We start from the raw sequence: 15,806 nt of genomic DNA on the forward strand, positions 1-15,806 counted from the left end.
TTAAACATTGACTATGAGGATTACGGAAGAAAGGCTTGTTGCAAAGATCTATCAAATCCCTGTTACTTTGACTGACAACATTCATGAAACACATCACTGAACAAGACCTAGGAGGTTGTTGCTCTGTAAGACAATACAAGCAAATTGTCAGACAAACAACAAAGAGAGGGCTAACATCACCTAATTATCATGATCTGTAATAACAGTAATAAAAAAGGCAGCAAGTCTTATGACTGCTTTTCCGATGACAGGCAGTATCCATGCAGTATCTCATGTTGTTACAACTCAAAATGCTTCTTAATAGCCAAGATGAGGGAATTGGGAAGTCCCTTAGAGCCTTATCAACACATTATTCCAGGCAAGTTCAGTAACATCTCTTCTCCTTCTCCCCATCAGTTCCATCAACTATGAGTCAGAAGAGAGAAATGGGTTCAACACCATGTGGATAGATAAGCCCCTGAAAATTAAATGGAGGGGGAAGAAGGACAGCACAGTAGTTGCCTCCAAGAGATACTACTGTTTGAACTGCCCTCCAGTCTATGACCACAGCTATCTGTGGTAGTCACTTCTGAACATCTTCCCCACAAACTAACCCAACTTCCTCAAACTCTGCTTGAGGTCAATTTTAATTAGTTTCTCCCTTCTGTCCCTACACTTGTGAAGCTGGATTGTCACGCTCCAATTGCTGTCAAGGCATGTTTTTCATTCCTAGGTGCAGCTGGCAAGTAGGAGCCAGATAAGGGCAAGCATTACAGATCCTGTAGAGAAAGGGTTCCAGATACATGTGTAGTTTCAGATGATCAGCTACTGACTGAAAAATGACTTGCATATTATCCACATAATTGCCTGCAGAAGAGACTCCAACAGTAGGCGGCCAGAAGGCATCAGGACAGTGTTAATGCCCACAACTGTAGTTTTCTGCAGTAGCCTCTAGTAGATAGATCTGTTTACGTCTCCTCTCCTTAAAACTTCTGTCTCCTCCCTGTCTACAAAAAAAATCCACAAGCAATCTGTTAGTATGCCATTTGGAATAGTTCACAGGAAAAGGAATTACTCTTCTGAAGCCTAAGTAAGAAAAGGAGGCTTTAAATCTGCTTCAGAAATGTTCTCAGTCTGCTCCTTATTTACACAAGTATGTCATCAAGAGCAGCATCTCAACTTTCCAGCATGAAATGAGCAATGATTTCTTGAAACACTACTTCCTTAAATGTAAATGAGTGGGCAGAGAAGAGACTAATGTATCTTTTCTCTTTCTGCTCTATCCTCCCCAGTACTTCCAACAGTAAGACACATGAAATGTCTTTCAATTTATACAGCATATTACCAAATAAATTTGCAGGAGCACTGCACATCATCCTCTTTATCCCAGTTCTGCCTAAATGACACCACCACTACTTGCTATATATAACCTTTGCCACTGAAGTCTGCATTTTGCATATAAACACTTGAGCTACTACACTAAATTCACACCACATCTCTAGCCACAGTGCTGGAAAGAAACCAGCTACAGGGATGTGGTCAAGGCACTGACTCTACTGCTTCCCCAAACTGTCATTTCACAATAGTTTAGCCAATCCAACAGCTAGCTTACTCAAGTCCACATCTTGCCCTTCCCTTCTTCTCAGTTCCTGCACCAGCAGTTACATCTGTGCTCCCAACCCAGCTCCAGGAGGCAAGCTTTAATCAAAAAATCAGCCCACATGCACAGGGGGTTAGCTGTCAAACACCAGCTCAAAGCAGCAGTCCGTCACGTCAGGGCAGTTTCACACCCAAAATGAGAATTCACAGAACTGGGGAAAGGATATTGTCATTTCAGTTGTCATGAAAGGTCATAACTCTTTCAAGACCTTGAGCAGTATCTTACATTGCTGTACTGCAGCATTTGCATTTAAGTCAGAGCCCAGAGTGCAGCCCTTTGAACACATTCTGGTGCACAAGCCCGACATTCCTGGGAAGGTCTACAGTTTATGAACAAAAGGGCACTACCAGCTACACAAAACTGAGTTTAGCTCCAATGCTTCAACATCCAGAGACAAGACTTTTTTTTTTTTTTTGGTAGAGAAGCTGTGGAAGATTTATTACTTAATAGGAAGCAAACAGAAATGGGCAACCAAGAACTACGTAGTCCAACAGTCAAGGAAGCTACAGCTTTTAAAATGTGACTTGCTGAGTTTTTAACTGAGGGAGGGATAAAGTGAGCTTTGATTCTTTGCTTTAGAACCCCACATCCAACACAGCTCATGTATTAAAATCTGTAAGTATCAACATCCTAGGAGCCCAGCAAACCTACCTACATACGCATTTTCTATTCCAGCTACAGGGACACTATTTTTTTATGTTAAAACGTTTTAATTGCTGAGTACACTCACATGAGATATTCATTGCAGAGCCAGGGAACACAAGACTAACTTGCTGAACTCCTTAATTTGCAGTTGCTTAGAAGGTTGACATGGTGAGGAGAATGGTAAGATCACAAGGGGTCAGAGACAGGACTTTGCCTTAACATAGTCAATTTCTGATCCTCAAACTGTTCAACAGGCGAGACCCCACAAACAGAAAGAACAGAGTCGTTTAGTCTGAGTTTAAAAACTAGCTTGTTCTTGTTCCCCACAGGTCAATAGCACACTTGACTCTCTGTGTTTTGCCTTGGAAGCACCTACATTCGGTGGAAACAAGGTCATCCAGGAAAAAAATGCAGGAGCTGGAATGAAGCAGTTGTAACTTAAGTGGCACAATTGTGCTGCAGTACCTTCAGGTAGAGTGAGGTAACAGGCCTGTAACTTTGTCTTATTTCACCTGAAAATAGGAGCAGGAGCTTTATTCCCAGCTTGTTTTCTTTGTGAACTCCTCACATTTTCCTTACAAGACACAAGCTGTGAAGAAGATTTGTTGTGCACATCCTGCTGGCAAGTGGAATCTCAGATTAAACTGGTCTTAGTGCAACTAACAACTGGTTTCCATGGGAACAAAGACAAAACCTTGGTAAGATATTCATAGCAGCAGTCTGACTGTGCCTTGTCTACACCAAGTTCACACCTGAAGGTCTCCAGCACAAGTGCTATACACCATGGCATAACCATGAAATGACATAATACATTAATGTTTCAGTTCATGACAAATTCTAGGAGAAGAACTGACAGTATTTTGTTAATGTCTTAGCTGAGTGAGAGAAACAGCTTGTGATTTTCCTATCATCTGAATGGTGCTACTAACAGCAAAGAATCATTATCTTTATCCTACACACTCCTCAAAAGAGTAACAGCACTATCACCTGCATTTTAGAAATGAAGAAACCAAGGCACAAGATTGAAGTGACCTATTGAGCCTCAGAGAGCAAAGCAGTGACTAGTCTTTTCCACCCCAGTGTATCATTAACTCAAAGTGGAAGCTGCTGCATAACAGTTTATGCTTGAGAGGAAATACACTCCCATTTACACCAGGACATCATCATGCGAGGACAGCAGTATTTGACTAGTGAAGTTGAAAGCAGAGTCTATTTACACTCACTGAAGCACTGCAATCAGGTCTCCCAGGTCACTTTTCAGAACTAGTTTCTAGCCATATCGCAAGAGCATGGTGCTGGGCTTCAAGACTCGGCAATTTAAAAAACACCTTAAGGAGTTACAGTTCCTTGCCCTGGTTCTGTTACTGTGCTTTACACAAGCACCATATTCCATCCCATTAATAACTTACCTATTAAATCTAAAGTGTGATTAAGTTTTAAGTCCGCAAACCAGAGGGCACGAGCAAAATTAGAAGCAAGTAAATAATTACTCAGATGTAACTCATACTCCTTGCAAAATATTCCTTGACTGACTTTTTTGTAAATGAGGCAATCCCTTTCAACTTCTATGTAACCTGTAAGAACATCAAGATAAATGTTCTTAAGGTCTTTGCATGCTGCAAAGCCTTAACATTTCCCAATGCCTGACGTACTTCACCTTTTGCTTTTCCCTAACAATATAAAGCTCAGACTAGCTTTCTTCCTACAAGGCATACTTGGGACTGAAGGATTATCAGTGTTGCACTGTACCCTATTCATCAGAGCACTACTGAAAGCTTAAAGGTAACTTGCAATGGCAGGAATACCTACATACAATTAGACAACCTTGTCACTTTCTTCCTCCCAGCCAAGAATACTAACCACAGATTGGAAAAGCAAACATCAAGTACTTACAAATATTGGGGGAAAAATAAAACTACTAAGGATGTCAGTCATATACATCTTTAAGTCCTGCACTTGAATCACACTTCTCCTCTACATTACAGCTATTGCTTTCTGTGCCCAGTTGTGATTATGTTTATGGAATTAACTCTATTTCAAGTTGGCTGCTTGAATCTTAAGATAAATATGTAACTACACCATTAATACACTGAATGTGAAAATAGAACAGCATATGGCAAAAGAGATTATGGGGATTAGCCAATTAAATGGTATGAGTCAAACCAACATGATCTGTCAAATCTGTATTTTGCAGTGAGGTACTTTGGGGCATGGCAAAAGGAATTCACCTAATGCAAATAATGAAAGCCAGACTGCTAGAAATTAGTGATTTGGCAAAAAAGCATCTGTGAGGAAGGAAGAAAAGGTAAAAGATGTTCAAAGTTCGCAAGCTAAGAAAAAAGTTATTTACTTCTAGATGTCTCCTTTCTTTTCAAAGCTGGATTTCACAACACCTACTTGATGCAGAACTCACTACAAGTAGCCCCACACACCAATCACCTTGATCATCAACTCTATACTCAATTATTTACATGCTTAGGACACATCATATGAAAACTGACATAAGGTTGTAACCAACTTCCTGTTACATACAGACACAGTAAATGCTTCAATGAAATCAAGTTTCCACAAAACATTCAAGCAGAGCTCTGGACAAAGTGAACTCATGTTTCTAGGAGTTGAAAGCAGATGACAATCTCAACATGCCAGGTCTGACAGAGAGGCAAATAGTTCATCTGCATATTTAACACAAGTCAAGAGGCCACAAAGGCAAAAGGTGATGTTAGCCAGCTTCAGGGTAAGCCACCTTGGGTAAGACTGGTTCAGCAGACAAACAGAAAGCACGTTGGAGAACTGATGCAACTACCACATCCCCAAACAGTGTTCCTAAAAGCACCCTTTGATCAAAGCAACCTCAATAAGCATACACTGGCATCTTCACTTTTCTTTCAGAAGGGACAACTTAGCAGGAAAGGAATAGGGGGAGGGAATCTCAATAAAAGAAAGGCAGCTTCAATTCCTGACAGCTTACAATGGAACAAGAATTACACATGGCTGTGTAATGGAACTTGAGTGTGGATGCAGAGATATGGAGATGAATTTGTTTTAAGAGGCCACATTTCCATTTTAAATCCTATAATACTATAACCATCTGACTGTGTATCATACTATGCAAATCTCAGAGCAGTCTGTTATGGATTTGATACTAAATACAAAGCAGTTTATGCTTTAGTCCTATCTCATGCTTCTGAGTATATGCAAGCAACAGTTTCAGTGAATAAAACAGCCTCAAATGCATCAGTGACAGCTTTGAGAGACAAACAAAGTTCTGTGAAATTTCAACATTTCATTTCCATTAACAGCCTAGCCCCAACTACATTGAGCAGTAAAGTGATATTTTTTAATGGAACTGCACATATTTCCAGGACACAACACATGCCACTATATGCCCTTCATATGTTTCACTTCCAAATTGTAGTCTTGGTAGCTACAAGAGGGTGAACACATCAACAACAAAAATGCATTAAAAATAATTCGGTTTATCTGCTTACCTTGAGGAAAAGAATTTGGCTGCACTAAGTACAGGAAAGCATGTACTATTTTAAACAAAATCCCTATTGGCCCAGGTTCATGGTATGCACCTGTATCATACATCTTGGTTGGAACAAATCCAAAATCCAGAGTCCCAGGAGGTGGTTTGTATATAGGCTGTACCTCTGAAACAGTACTTCCACAAAACAGCAGCAACAGCAAACAGAGTTCCACAGCCATGGCTAGCAGTATTCATAAAACTGGAGGTAGAGATATTGGTCCAACCAAGTCCAGGATCTTCAATACATTCACTTGAGGGTTGGCTTTCTGGCCAGGAAAACGCTGGTGTGCCCTCACGTGTTTTATTCTTCGAAGGATTCTTGCTTTGGAGTGGTACAGAAGCCGCTCAGGGAAATGACTCGGCGCACCATCTCTGGTGAAAAGAAGAAAGAGCTCATTAAGATATGTGCAAGCAGATGGGAAAGTGCAAGGTAACTTGTAATCTTCTGTGGAAACTGATCAATAGTTGTAAACCCAAGTGAAGTACAGGACAGGCAAGGAAAACGGAGAGACTGAAGTTAGTGCATAATATGGTCTGCTGCAGACACTCTACTTGGAAGAGGGAGTGGGGAAAAAACCAAACCGCAAGACAATTATGCACACTTCCAGGTCAGTGAGTTTTCAAAAACTAATAAAGCAGAGCATGGGGACAGCTCCAAGGGAAACAAAACTAAGGAAACAATGTTTGAATTGCTGTTCTGACTGCATACAATAGGCCATGTTACCACAGTTACACAATTCATTTAATAAGCCACCTGATGGTTCTGTAGTTGGTGGCAATTATTACAAGTCATATCTTGCAGCTTCTTGAATCTCAGCCTTTCGGTAAAACCTTCCTAATGCCAGCTACTCCTAATTGTCTTCCAAGATTCCATCACTGACAAGTTCAACAAAAAACACAACAAAACTTGACCCTCCTTGAAGATGACAACAGGTGTCAGTGTCTCTTAACTCAAACTACCTCAAGGCTCCCCTTAGGAACCAGAAGTTAACAATATTCATTGGCAGCTTGCTAAAGCAGGGTGCCATTGAGATGGTTTTGGATGCTTACACCTGTTTAAGAAGGTTCTGCATCTACAAAAAAAACAACTTAAAAAACCACAGCAGTTCAATGAACCACCACTCCAGAAATGTACACAGGGCCTCCCCAGGTTTCCAATAAAAACATCTGACCACATCTTCATCTACCTGGGGCTTGGCAAGACTCCTTGATTTCAGCATGGGCCATGGTAGCCTCCATGGAAAAAAGAAAAAAATCCAATCAAAAGGCAACAAAAAAACCTGTTGTCCTTTTCTAACTTTGTAAGTCAAATACTTTGAGCACACCAGCAATCACCACACTGACCTTCCCACCCCTCAGACTGACTTATCTTTGAAATCTGGAGGTCTACTAAAGTTTCACTGGAAGGGAAAACTGGGGAGCAAGCCTCTGCTTGGCACATCTGTGCTTCTGTTGCTTCTTTTCAGCAGCACTGCCCAACAGAAATGCTTCTCGTCTCCAGCCTGGTGTCACTTGGAAGAATGACAGCAAAATAATGCTAACATCTCAGCAGCCCATACCTACACCAATACCTTAACTTCCAAGTCAAAATAACACTGAAGACAAAAATGAGTAGGAAGGTGAGGCTTAAGTCTCTCCTATGCTTTATGACCTGTGGCAAAACACAGGCTACCTTTCTGAACACCAGTTGCAAGAAAACATACTACAGGCTTGTTTAGTAAGCTGTGCTGCATTCAGGAGATAGATCAAGAGAAATAGGGAACAAAGGAATACTAGACCAGATCAAAGAACTAGAAATAGCCTTGTTTCCCCAAAGTCTAATTGGTTTAAGAAAAACTCCAATCTTTCTTTCTCCCTCATGGCTAGAGAACACCAAGCAGCACCGACAGTAATAACGCTATGAACAGCAGACTTATTCAAGCCTTATTCCAAAGGGCAACGTTAGCAACCATTCTGAGACGCAGTGCTCAACACAGGAGCATAGGAACTTAGACCACATCAAGCCAGGACTACTTTGCTACCTGGAAAAGAATGTTTTGTTAAAGAACAATGAAAGGGGAAGAAAAGAAGAGTCCAGCTCCAAAATATTCTTTTTTTTCCTGCCCTTTTTTTAATTAACACCAGTTTTCTACAGCCTAAGAGAGAGTTTTCTGTGCAACTTTTTTCTTTTCTTTTTTTTTTTCAATATGCATTCAACCTACCTAAAAATAACTCAAGATCTAAAAAAGCTCCCAGCAGTTGTTCTTACCTTGGTATTTCTAAGAAACTTAGCTGGGAGCGTATTACTAGTTAAACATGCCTGACAAACAGCATTAAAGAGGAAAAGTCTACCCAGGACATTTGTAATTGTGAGAACTTCAGGAATGACATACACAGAAGTGACACTTTTGAAGAATTACAAAGCAGTTTATGGTGCTCTTCATGGCAGCAGGTGGTCATCTCATTTCCTCAGACACAGCATGGCATCACTGCAGTCAGTGAGCTACAGTAACTGTCAGTACAGCTCTCCCCAAGTTCATGTACATAAGAAAAAGAAGCTGTGTGATTCTTTGAAGTGCTTATCTTAACTTCCCAATAAGACACCAGTTTCATTACTATGTTTTGGTTTTTAAAAAGCCACACCAAAACACAACTCCTGATAAGCACTTAATAAAATATATATTATACTGAGCATGTTGAATTTATTTTCTGTGTGGTTTGCAAGTGTCCACCTTGGAAAGACAGGAGCTTTTCCTTTTTATTCTGTGGTTGCTATCAATATTCGACATGTACTAAACATAATTCCTGGGGTTTCAACACTATCTCTGGAGAACACCATCACCCTTCTACCAAGCATGCTGCAGTATTAGCGTATCTCCAACAGAAGTGACTTGTTATTAAAAGTTCTATTTTTTTCCAAAACCAACAGAACTTCAGTAACTCCACTGTAAGTTTAAGAAGGATGAAAGGAGCCAGAGCAAGAGATGCAAAAGTTCAGCAACTGCGTCCATGATACATCAGCTCTAAGTAACACCGCTCAGAAACAGCAGGAGGTCCAGCTCTTTTGTTTCACCAGGACTGGCCTCCCTCTATTTAACACTGTAATTCATGCAAGTACACTCTGCAGTGCAGTGATGCAATGATGATTAACCCTGTGAACCGAAATTCAGTCAGCCAGAGGCTAGACCGCTAAAGCTCAACGTGGGAGCCTGATGGTGGTGAACCACAACAGGGAGTGGAGGATGCTGCTGTCCATAGGAAGCCAACAGAAAGGATCTGGCTATGTTTGTTACATTTTTTTAATTAGTCACTTGAAAATCTGTCCATAACTCCTTTCAGTGAGATGGCTCCAGTGAGAGTAACCCCCAGAAGAGTGAAATCAATTGAAACAGCCAGTCACAGGCAGACTAAAACTCCTAAGTATGCATTAAAAAAACACCACACCACTACTTCCCCGTTCAAAAGGCACAATGCAGCAAGCCAAGTTAGATGCTGGCAAGCTGATAAGGTTCAGCTTGTGTTACAAAAGTCGTAAGCCTCTCCACAACTACAGCCTGTTGCTACAGGAGGAGTAGGAAGCACATAAACCTCATCAGCAGTTAAGAACTCCAGAACAGAGTCGCACAGCACTCAGAAAATAAAATCTGCCACACGAGGTGGCCTCAGTATGCATCTGACACACTTGCTACATGCTCCAAACAAGTGCTCAAACCAGGGAAACGGAATATTCAGAATTCAGTTCACTCCGAGTAGCTACTTACACGAAAATAAACAAACAGCAACACACACAGAGATCTGCAGTTTTACAAGTCTTAGTCATTTGCAAACAACAGAAACAGAACTGTAAAAATTCCAACGCAGACATCTTCCCTCCCTTCCCAGTGAGGTGTGCTTTCTATCTGCCCAAATGTTTCAGTATCTTTCACTAACTGAACAAGAAACGTTTAACCTGATTTTAAGTGGCGCATTTACCCTCGTGTTCAAAGTATTCCCCGTGAGAGCACTTTTCACCATCAAACAGAAAGACGCAGCAAAACCAGCCCCCAAACTGGTAGTTTTTTCGCAAATGTGAACGATGAGGACTGAGTATGTGTCCCAGTACCAAAACACTGTGACGACAGACCCCACGTACGAGCCTTCCCTTCATCTTCCTTCACATTACTGAAACTGTAGAGACCTCTTCCTCTGTCACACTGCTCAGTCCTTGATCTGCAAACTGCACAGTAGCACGGGAACCGCAGCTCTGCCTGTGCTGGAAACCGGCCGATGTGGTAGTTTCTTCAGCTGCTCCCGTGCGTGTGTGCGCAGGGGAAGACGCAACCCACCGCGACTGCCACAAACTGCCCCTTCTCCTCCGCTCTCGAATGAGGTCCCCAGCTCGCAGCAGAGCTCACCCTAGCCAAGAAAAAGGTCTGCCTGTTTAGGGTGGACTGGCGGGAGCTGCCCAGATACACACCGAGCCGCAAGCCGCCAGCCGCGCCGCCTCAACTCCTCCGACCCGGCATTCGCCGCAGTGAGCTGCCGGTACTGGGCTGCCGTACCGGGCAGGGACCCACGGCGGGAGCAGACGGGCCCCTTGCCCTCTCACATCCACGGTTTCACCGCAGAGCCAGGGCAGGGTTTTGCCTCCCTGTCTCCGCCCCTGACGAGCGGATTTCGAGGCCAGCACGGAGTCCTCGTTCCCCTCCTCCTTCTTTGCGCCGCTCAGGCCCCACTGCCCGCTTCCCCACTCCTCGCCCCGGGCAGGTGGCCCCAATGGGAGTCTTCCTCCCCCCTCTCCCCAGACATCTCTGGGGCTGTCCCCACCCTGCTCTCGGTACTCTATTATTCAGCAGCCGGAGACTCACAGCCGACTCCTGCTCAGCCGTCCCCGCCAGACACGGACCGCCGGGTGGAGCCGCTGCACTCGCGCCCCCGCCCCGCTCTCCTGAGCGGCAGATCCGCCCTTGTTCCCCGCGGGCCGCCACACTCCCGCTCTGCCGTGCCGCAGCCCCTTCCCGCTGGCCAAACCTGTTCCTCCCGCGGAGCCCCTGCTCGCAAGCTCGCTTCCTCGGCTCCCCTCAGCACACACTTCCCCCTCCACCCCCGACTCATCCTCGCCATGGCTCCCCGCACAGTGCCTCCATCCCACAGGTCGCTCTCCCAGCCCTCGATGAGCTCCCCAGGGATCTCCACCTACCCCCTGCCCGCAAGCAGCCCCACTCCCTCGAGGAGCCGCTGACCTCGACGGCCACCAGTCCCCCCTCCCCTCCCTCACCCGGCTTCCTACAGCGAGCCCCCGCCCGCCGACACCTCTCCTCCCGCCGGGAAGGGGCCCTCCCCCGCAGCCGCACTCTCCCGGCCAGGACCTTCTGCTGCCCGCAGCGGGAGCAGCCGGGGAAGGCAGAGGAACCCCACCCCCACCTGCTGCCTTCCGCGGTCCCGCCGCGGGCCAGCGCTGCCCCAGGACCCCTCCTCGCTTATCCCTCGCTCGTCAGCACTCACCGGTCAAGGGGAGCAAGCGAGACGGAGTCGGCGGGGCATAACCCGCTGCACTCCGCCTGAGAACGCCGCGGCGGGGATGCTGCTGGTGCCGCCCGCGCATGGATTACGGAGGGCGGGCTCTGCCCCGGCCCGGGGCTGCGGGACCACCCCGGCAGGCTGGGGCTGAGAGTGGGGAGGAAGAGGAGGAGCGTGAGGGGTTTAACCCCGGAGGGACCCGCTAAGCATCGTACCAAGGAAAGGCGTCGTGCCGTGACTATTTAAAGGCTGCCAGGGGGAGTCAGGGCGAACCTGCACCTGTGCCGGCGACCTGTTGTTCGCTGGGCCAGGCTGGTTCCGAACGGGAGATGGCCGGGAAGGTGCCCCACGACGCCGTGGCACATTCTTCCTTTCCTCCCGTAGGTGTGGCCGTGCCATCCCTCCTTGGCTATTTCTCCCAGGGCTAGGTTTGAGTCCCGGGGCGGGGGGGGGGGGTGGTGTCGATTTTCCAATCAAGGCGATTTAACCCATGAGCTTTTGGAAAAACTTCCTGTTTTGCCCTTCCTGAAGGGACTATAATTTCTTTAGGCACCCCTGTTCTAAATTATTCTTATTTCTGAAGGCCAGTGATTATTGGTAAGATAAGCAGTTTTTCTAGAGGTTGCAACGTGGTAACGTGCACTTTCAAAAGCTTTTGCCTTCTTTTGCCCTTTGTGGATTTTACTTGCAGTTTTGGTATTTTAATATGGTTCCCCTATTGCAATGTTAAACACATATATGAGTCTTACCTCATTCACTAGACCACCTCCATTATTATGCATCACAGTTCAAGGCAAAGCAAGAATTTGTGCTGAAGATCCAAGGTCATGCTGCTTCCTTGGATGTCCTTAAAACACTGATGGAGAAGGTGGTTAGTGTTCCATTTGGCAGGCAGAAAGAAATCAAGGCTATGGCTATGGCAGCAGTCTCCATTGCTGGTATTTGGCCAAACGCTTTCCCCACAGCTGGTATTTGGTGTTGCTGAACTTCACCTGTATTGCAGCTCAGGGCAATTGGAAGCAAGGCATCTCAGAGAACAAGGTGTCACACTGGCAGTGCAAAGGATGTGTGCTGTGATCACACGGTGTGACACAGACACATCAGACAAGCTGAACATATGAAAACGGTGTGGAGTCTTAGCAGGCTCAGAGAGCAGCAACAAACCTGTCCTCCAGAGACCCAACCATCATTTATCTGTGGTTGGTTGTGCCTTAGGGCGATTGGGCTAAAATTAATCAGGATGCTTTTTCGCTTTATGCTTTGTGACCAAAGCTTTACATTATCTCAGCACTGAGGTGGGCACAGTCAGGTTCCTGAGACAGCTAAACCCCTAACTGCTCATGCAAACAAGAAAATGGTCTTTCAAACCACACCACAGTAGGAGCTAAAGACTTTGAAAACTTGCATTAAAAGCATCCAAACAAGGAACATCTGGATGAAAAACCTGGCCCATACTCTGTGGTGAGCATTTGAAAATCTGGCTGCCTATCAATCATCTCTGTTATCTCAGAGGAAAATCCTCAGATTACAGGAAGATACATGAGATTTAGAGCTTAACTACAATGGTTGTATGATGTAATTGATTTTTAAGTAGAGCTCATTATTAAAGGTCTATTAAATAAATAGCCTTTTTCATTAGCTAGAGTTAAGATATGCATAGTATTGCCTGAAGAGAGATCAAATAACTACTCCAACATTTCCACCTCCCCAAAAGAAAAAGGTCGAGGTAGAAAACCTCTTATATTGTGTGTAGTCTTCCTCTGTCTCTTCCCTGAGAATGTGTTCAGGGAGAGAAGGGTGCATGGAAGTGGGAGAGAGGAGCAGCGTGCCTTCTCTGCACCAGGACTATAGAAAAAAGCCCTTTGCAAAGAACATGAGGAAGAGTGAATTCTGCCAGTTCCCTACAATCTGACCAGTCTGTCTATCCCTCTGGTCAGCTCTACTGTGTGCTCACTTTGCCAAGCCAGGTTACAGCTACCAAATCCTTCCCTGCTCTCTGCCACTGTGCACTCTGCCTATCTCTCCTTCCCTCCCCTTCCTCCTACCACCTGATGCTACCCTTCCCTTCAGGTCTGGCTTAGCCCTTTGAATTCTGCCAGCCCTCCCAGTTAACTAACTGCCAAGCAGCACCCACCAGCTACCCACATACCCCATGTCCTCCATCTGCTCAGCTGCCCAGATTGCCTAATTCTCCACTCTCCAACACGCCCAGCTGCATCCCTCCTTGTCCTTAATTCTCCTGTGGGATTCAAGGCTTAAGGGATTATGGTCTGAGTGACTTCACAGGCCAGACTCTGAGCTGTGACCTCTTCCAGGCTGGAGCCAGGCTAGCCCAGGCTCTGCAGGCTGTGGGAGAGTAGGGAAATGGGATTACAGCAGGCAGGAAGAACGTATTGCTGTATGAAGACACAAAACACATAAAATTTGAAAGAATTATTAGGATACATAAAAATAGTGGGAAACAGCAAAATTGCTGTATGCTATAGCCTGCCATGTATTTGCTTAATTTCTTCCCCCCAAGGGAAAACAATAAAAAAAGAAATGGACAGTCTTACTCACATTCATTTCCAAACCTAGAAGACAACATGACATTTCATTGTAGGCCTTTGATGCATGCTAGTTTAGGATATGGTTTCAGTGAGTACTGCCTTCATTTGAACAGTAGATTTATCCTGCTGTAAATCACTTTAGGATGCCTTCAGAGAGTTGATGTTTTGTCAGTTGCACATGTCTTGCCATTATGCTCTGCTGTGCCCCCTTCTCATGGCTGTGATAGATCTGCATGACAGCTCATCAAGGAACTTAAAAATTGCATTCATTGCTTTTCATCTGAGGAAGCCACTAGTAGTTGCTATAACAGATTTCACAGCTAAACAAAGATGCAAAATGACAGGGATTACATGATGCATGTACTTGGAGCTTCTTTGATGAGCTTCGTCCCCCCTCTTCTGTTTTTCCATCATCTCCGTATTTTATTTCTGCTTGGAGGCCTTGACACTTGATAAATTACCATGTCAAGAATACTTGAAATAAAAAGGGGAAAGGCATGTGTCTTTTTGACACTGAAACAAGAGGAGCATGACTTGGTTCTGACACTGCCTGATAACAGACTGGGCAGCAATAGCCAGTTACCACCCCAGATTTCAGTTGTAGCTCCAGCATTTTACACTTCTCTGGTGACATAAAGGTCCTGAACAGCAGGTCCCAGGTTCTTTCTGTGGGAACTGCATGCGACGAGCCATCTGATAGAGGATGTGACCACATCAGCAAGGGCATTTCCGTTAGAAAACAACTTATGACCCCAAATAAATGCTCTCAAATTAAGTCCTGAAAACCTTCTGTACAAGTGTAAGTTCACCTTACAGAAAATAAGATTTTAAATAACTGCACACACAGCTGGGTGCCCTTTCCCTCAGAAATGAGGGTATGGCTAGGGGTCACATCTGTTCTCAACTATTAGTAATTCCTTGCTTGTGCCCAGTTAATTGCTGACTACCCCTATGACTGTTTCTTGTGGAGACACACATGGGCTTCAGCCAGACTGGGTTCCACAGGCACAGTGACAAAGCTGAATCCTGGCTAACATGATCACCTGTGTGCAGAATGTGAGTGGCCAACAACTGTGTGTGGTACAGCACCCAGCCTAACCTGCTGCCTCACCTTGGGCTACAGGCACGGTCACCTGGAAATTAGGACTCATAGGTTCTTTAGACCCTCTTGTGTCTTATTTGTATGGTCTAAGCAATGCATTTATCTATCTCTACTGAAAACTAGGACCTGAGCTGGACTGCTTGGACAGAGGCAAGAGAAGCTGTAATGCACAGTTTAAACAAGCTATGCATCTAAGAAGAGGATGTCAGTAAGAACAAAACGCTACAGAATAATTCATCAGCCAAACCGAGTAGGCTCATGAAAGCTAGCACAGAGGCAGCCATTGATCTCAATAGTCAGTTGCCAGGAAAAAAAAAGAAAAGAAAAAAGAGACCAGTTTTCATCTCTGTTTGTAGCCCTATGAGATGCAGAAGTCCCCTGAGCTCTGGGTAACCACCCCATGCTTCCCACAAAACGTAATCCTACCTTAGGAGCTTAGCTGCTGCAGTGACCTTCTTTTGTCTGCTTGCTCAGGAGTAAATTCTGTCTGATGTAAGTAAAGAAGATTGGAAAAAGGTTATTTTTAATATCAGTATAAAATAATCTGCAGCACAACAAAATAGAAGAAAGGAAGGTGTCTGTTCACTATGTTTTCAGGGAGAGTGACACCACCACTTACAAGACCTTGCAGAGAGCTGATGAACAGCAGACTCCACAGGATTAACCTGACAGGGCCCCTTCGCTCTGGTTTCTATTATTAACTTTACACCTAGTGCAAGTCTCCTCAAATGAACTATATAGGATATAATGATTTATCTTACAGAGACTGTGCTTCAGCTGGAAATCTATTAGCAGGATAGTAAAAGAACTGCTTTTTATAAGCCTTTCACAGAGGCATGCTGAGCATCTGATCCCTTAGTT

General features: G+C 44.7%; 1 protein-coding gene across 17 annotated transcripts in view; it reads right to left on the minus strand.

Annotated features, from left to right (window-relative positions):
• PROM1 (prominin 1) overlaps window positions 1-15,479 on the minus strand; it is a 58,537-nt gene extending 43,058 nt beyond the window's left edge. For 5 of the 17 annotated variants that reach the window (XM_068149222.1, XM_068149219.1, XM_068149216.1 and 2 more), the window contains exons 1-2: window positions 11,280-11,403; window positions 5,776-6,188 (exon numbers count right to left, since the gene is read on the minus strand). In XM_068149222.1, coding sequence (XP_068005323.1) covers window positions 5,776-5,995 — 220 coding nt within the window. In that variant the 5' untranslated portion in view covers window positions 5,996-6,188; window positions 11,280-11,403. Of the gene's footprint in view, window positions 1-5,775; window positions 6,189-9,767; window positions 9,888-10,251; window positions 10,391-10,642; window positions 10,669-11,279; window positions 11,405-11,509; window positions 11,531-12,043; window positions 12,069-15,371 lie in introns of those variants that run through there. The other 12 variants (XM_068149215.1, XM_068149220.1, XM_068149223.1 and 9 more) reach the window with 9 other exon arrangements.
• Window positions 15,480-15,806: the final 327 nt, after the last annotated feature.

This window comes from Melanerpes formicivorus, unplaced genomic scaffold, assembly GCF_026170545.1.
Source record: "Melanerpes formicivorus ecotype bairdi unplaced genomic scaffold, bMelFor1.0.p_v2 SCAF_18, whole genome shotgun sequence".
NCBI lineage: Eukaryota > Metazoa > Chordata > Aves > Piciformes > Picidae > Melanerpes > Melanerpes formicivorus.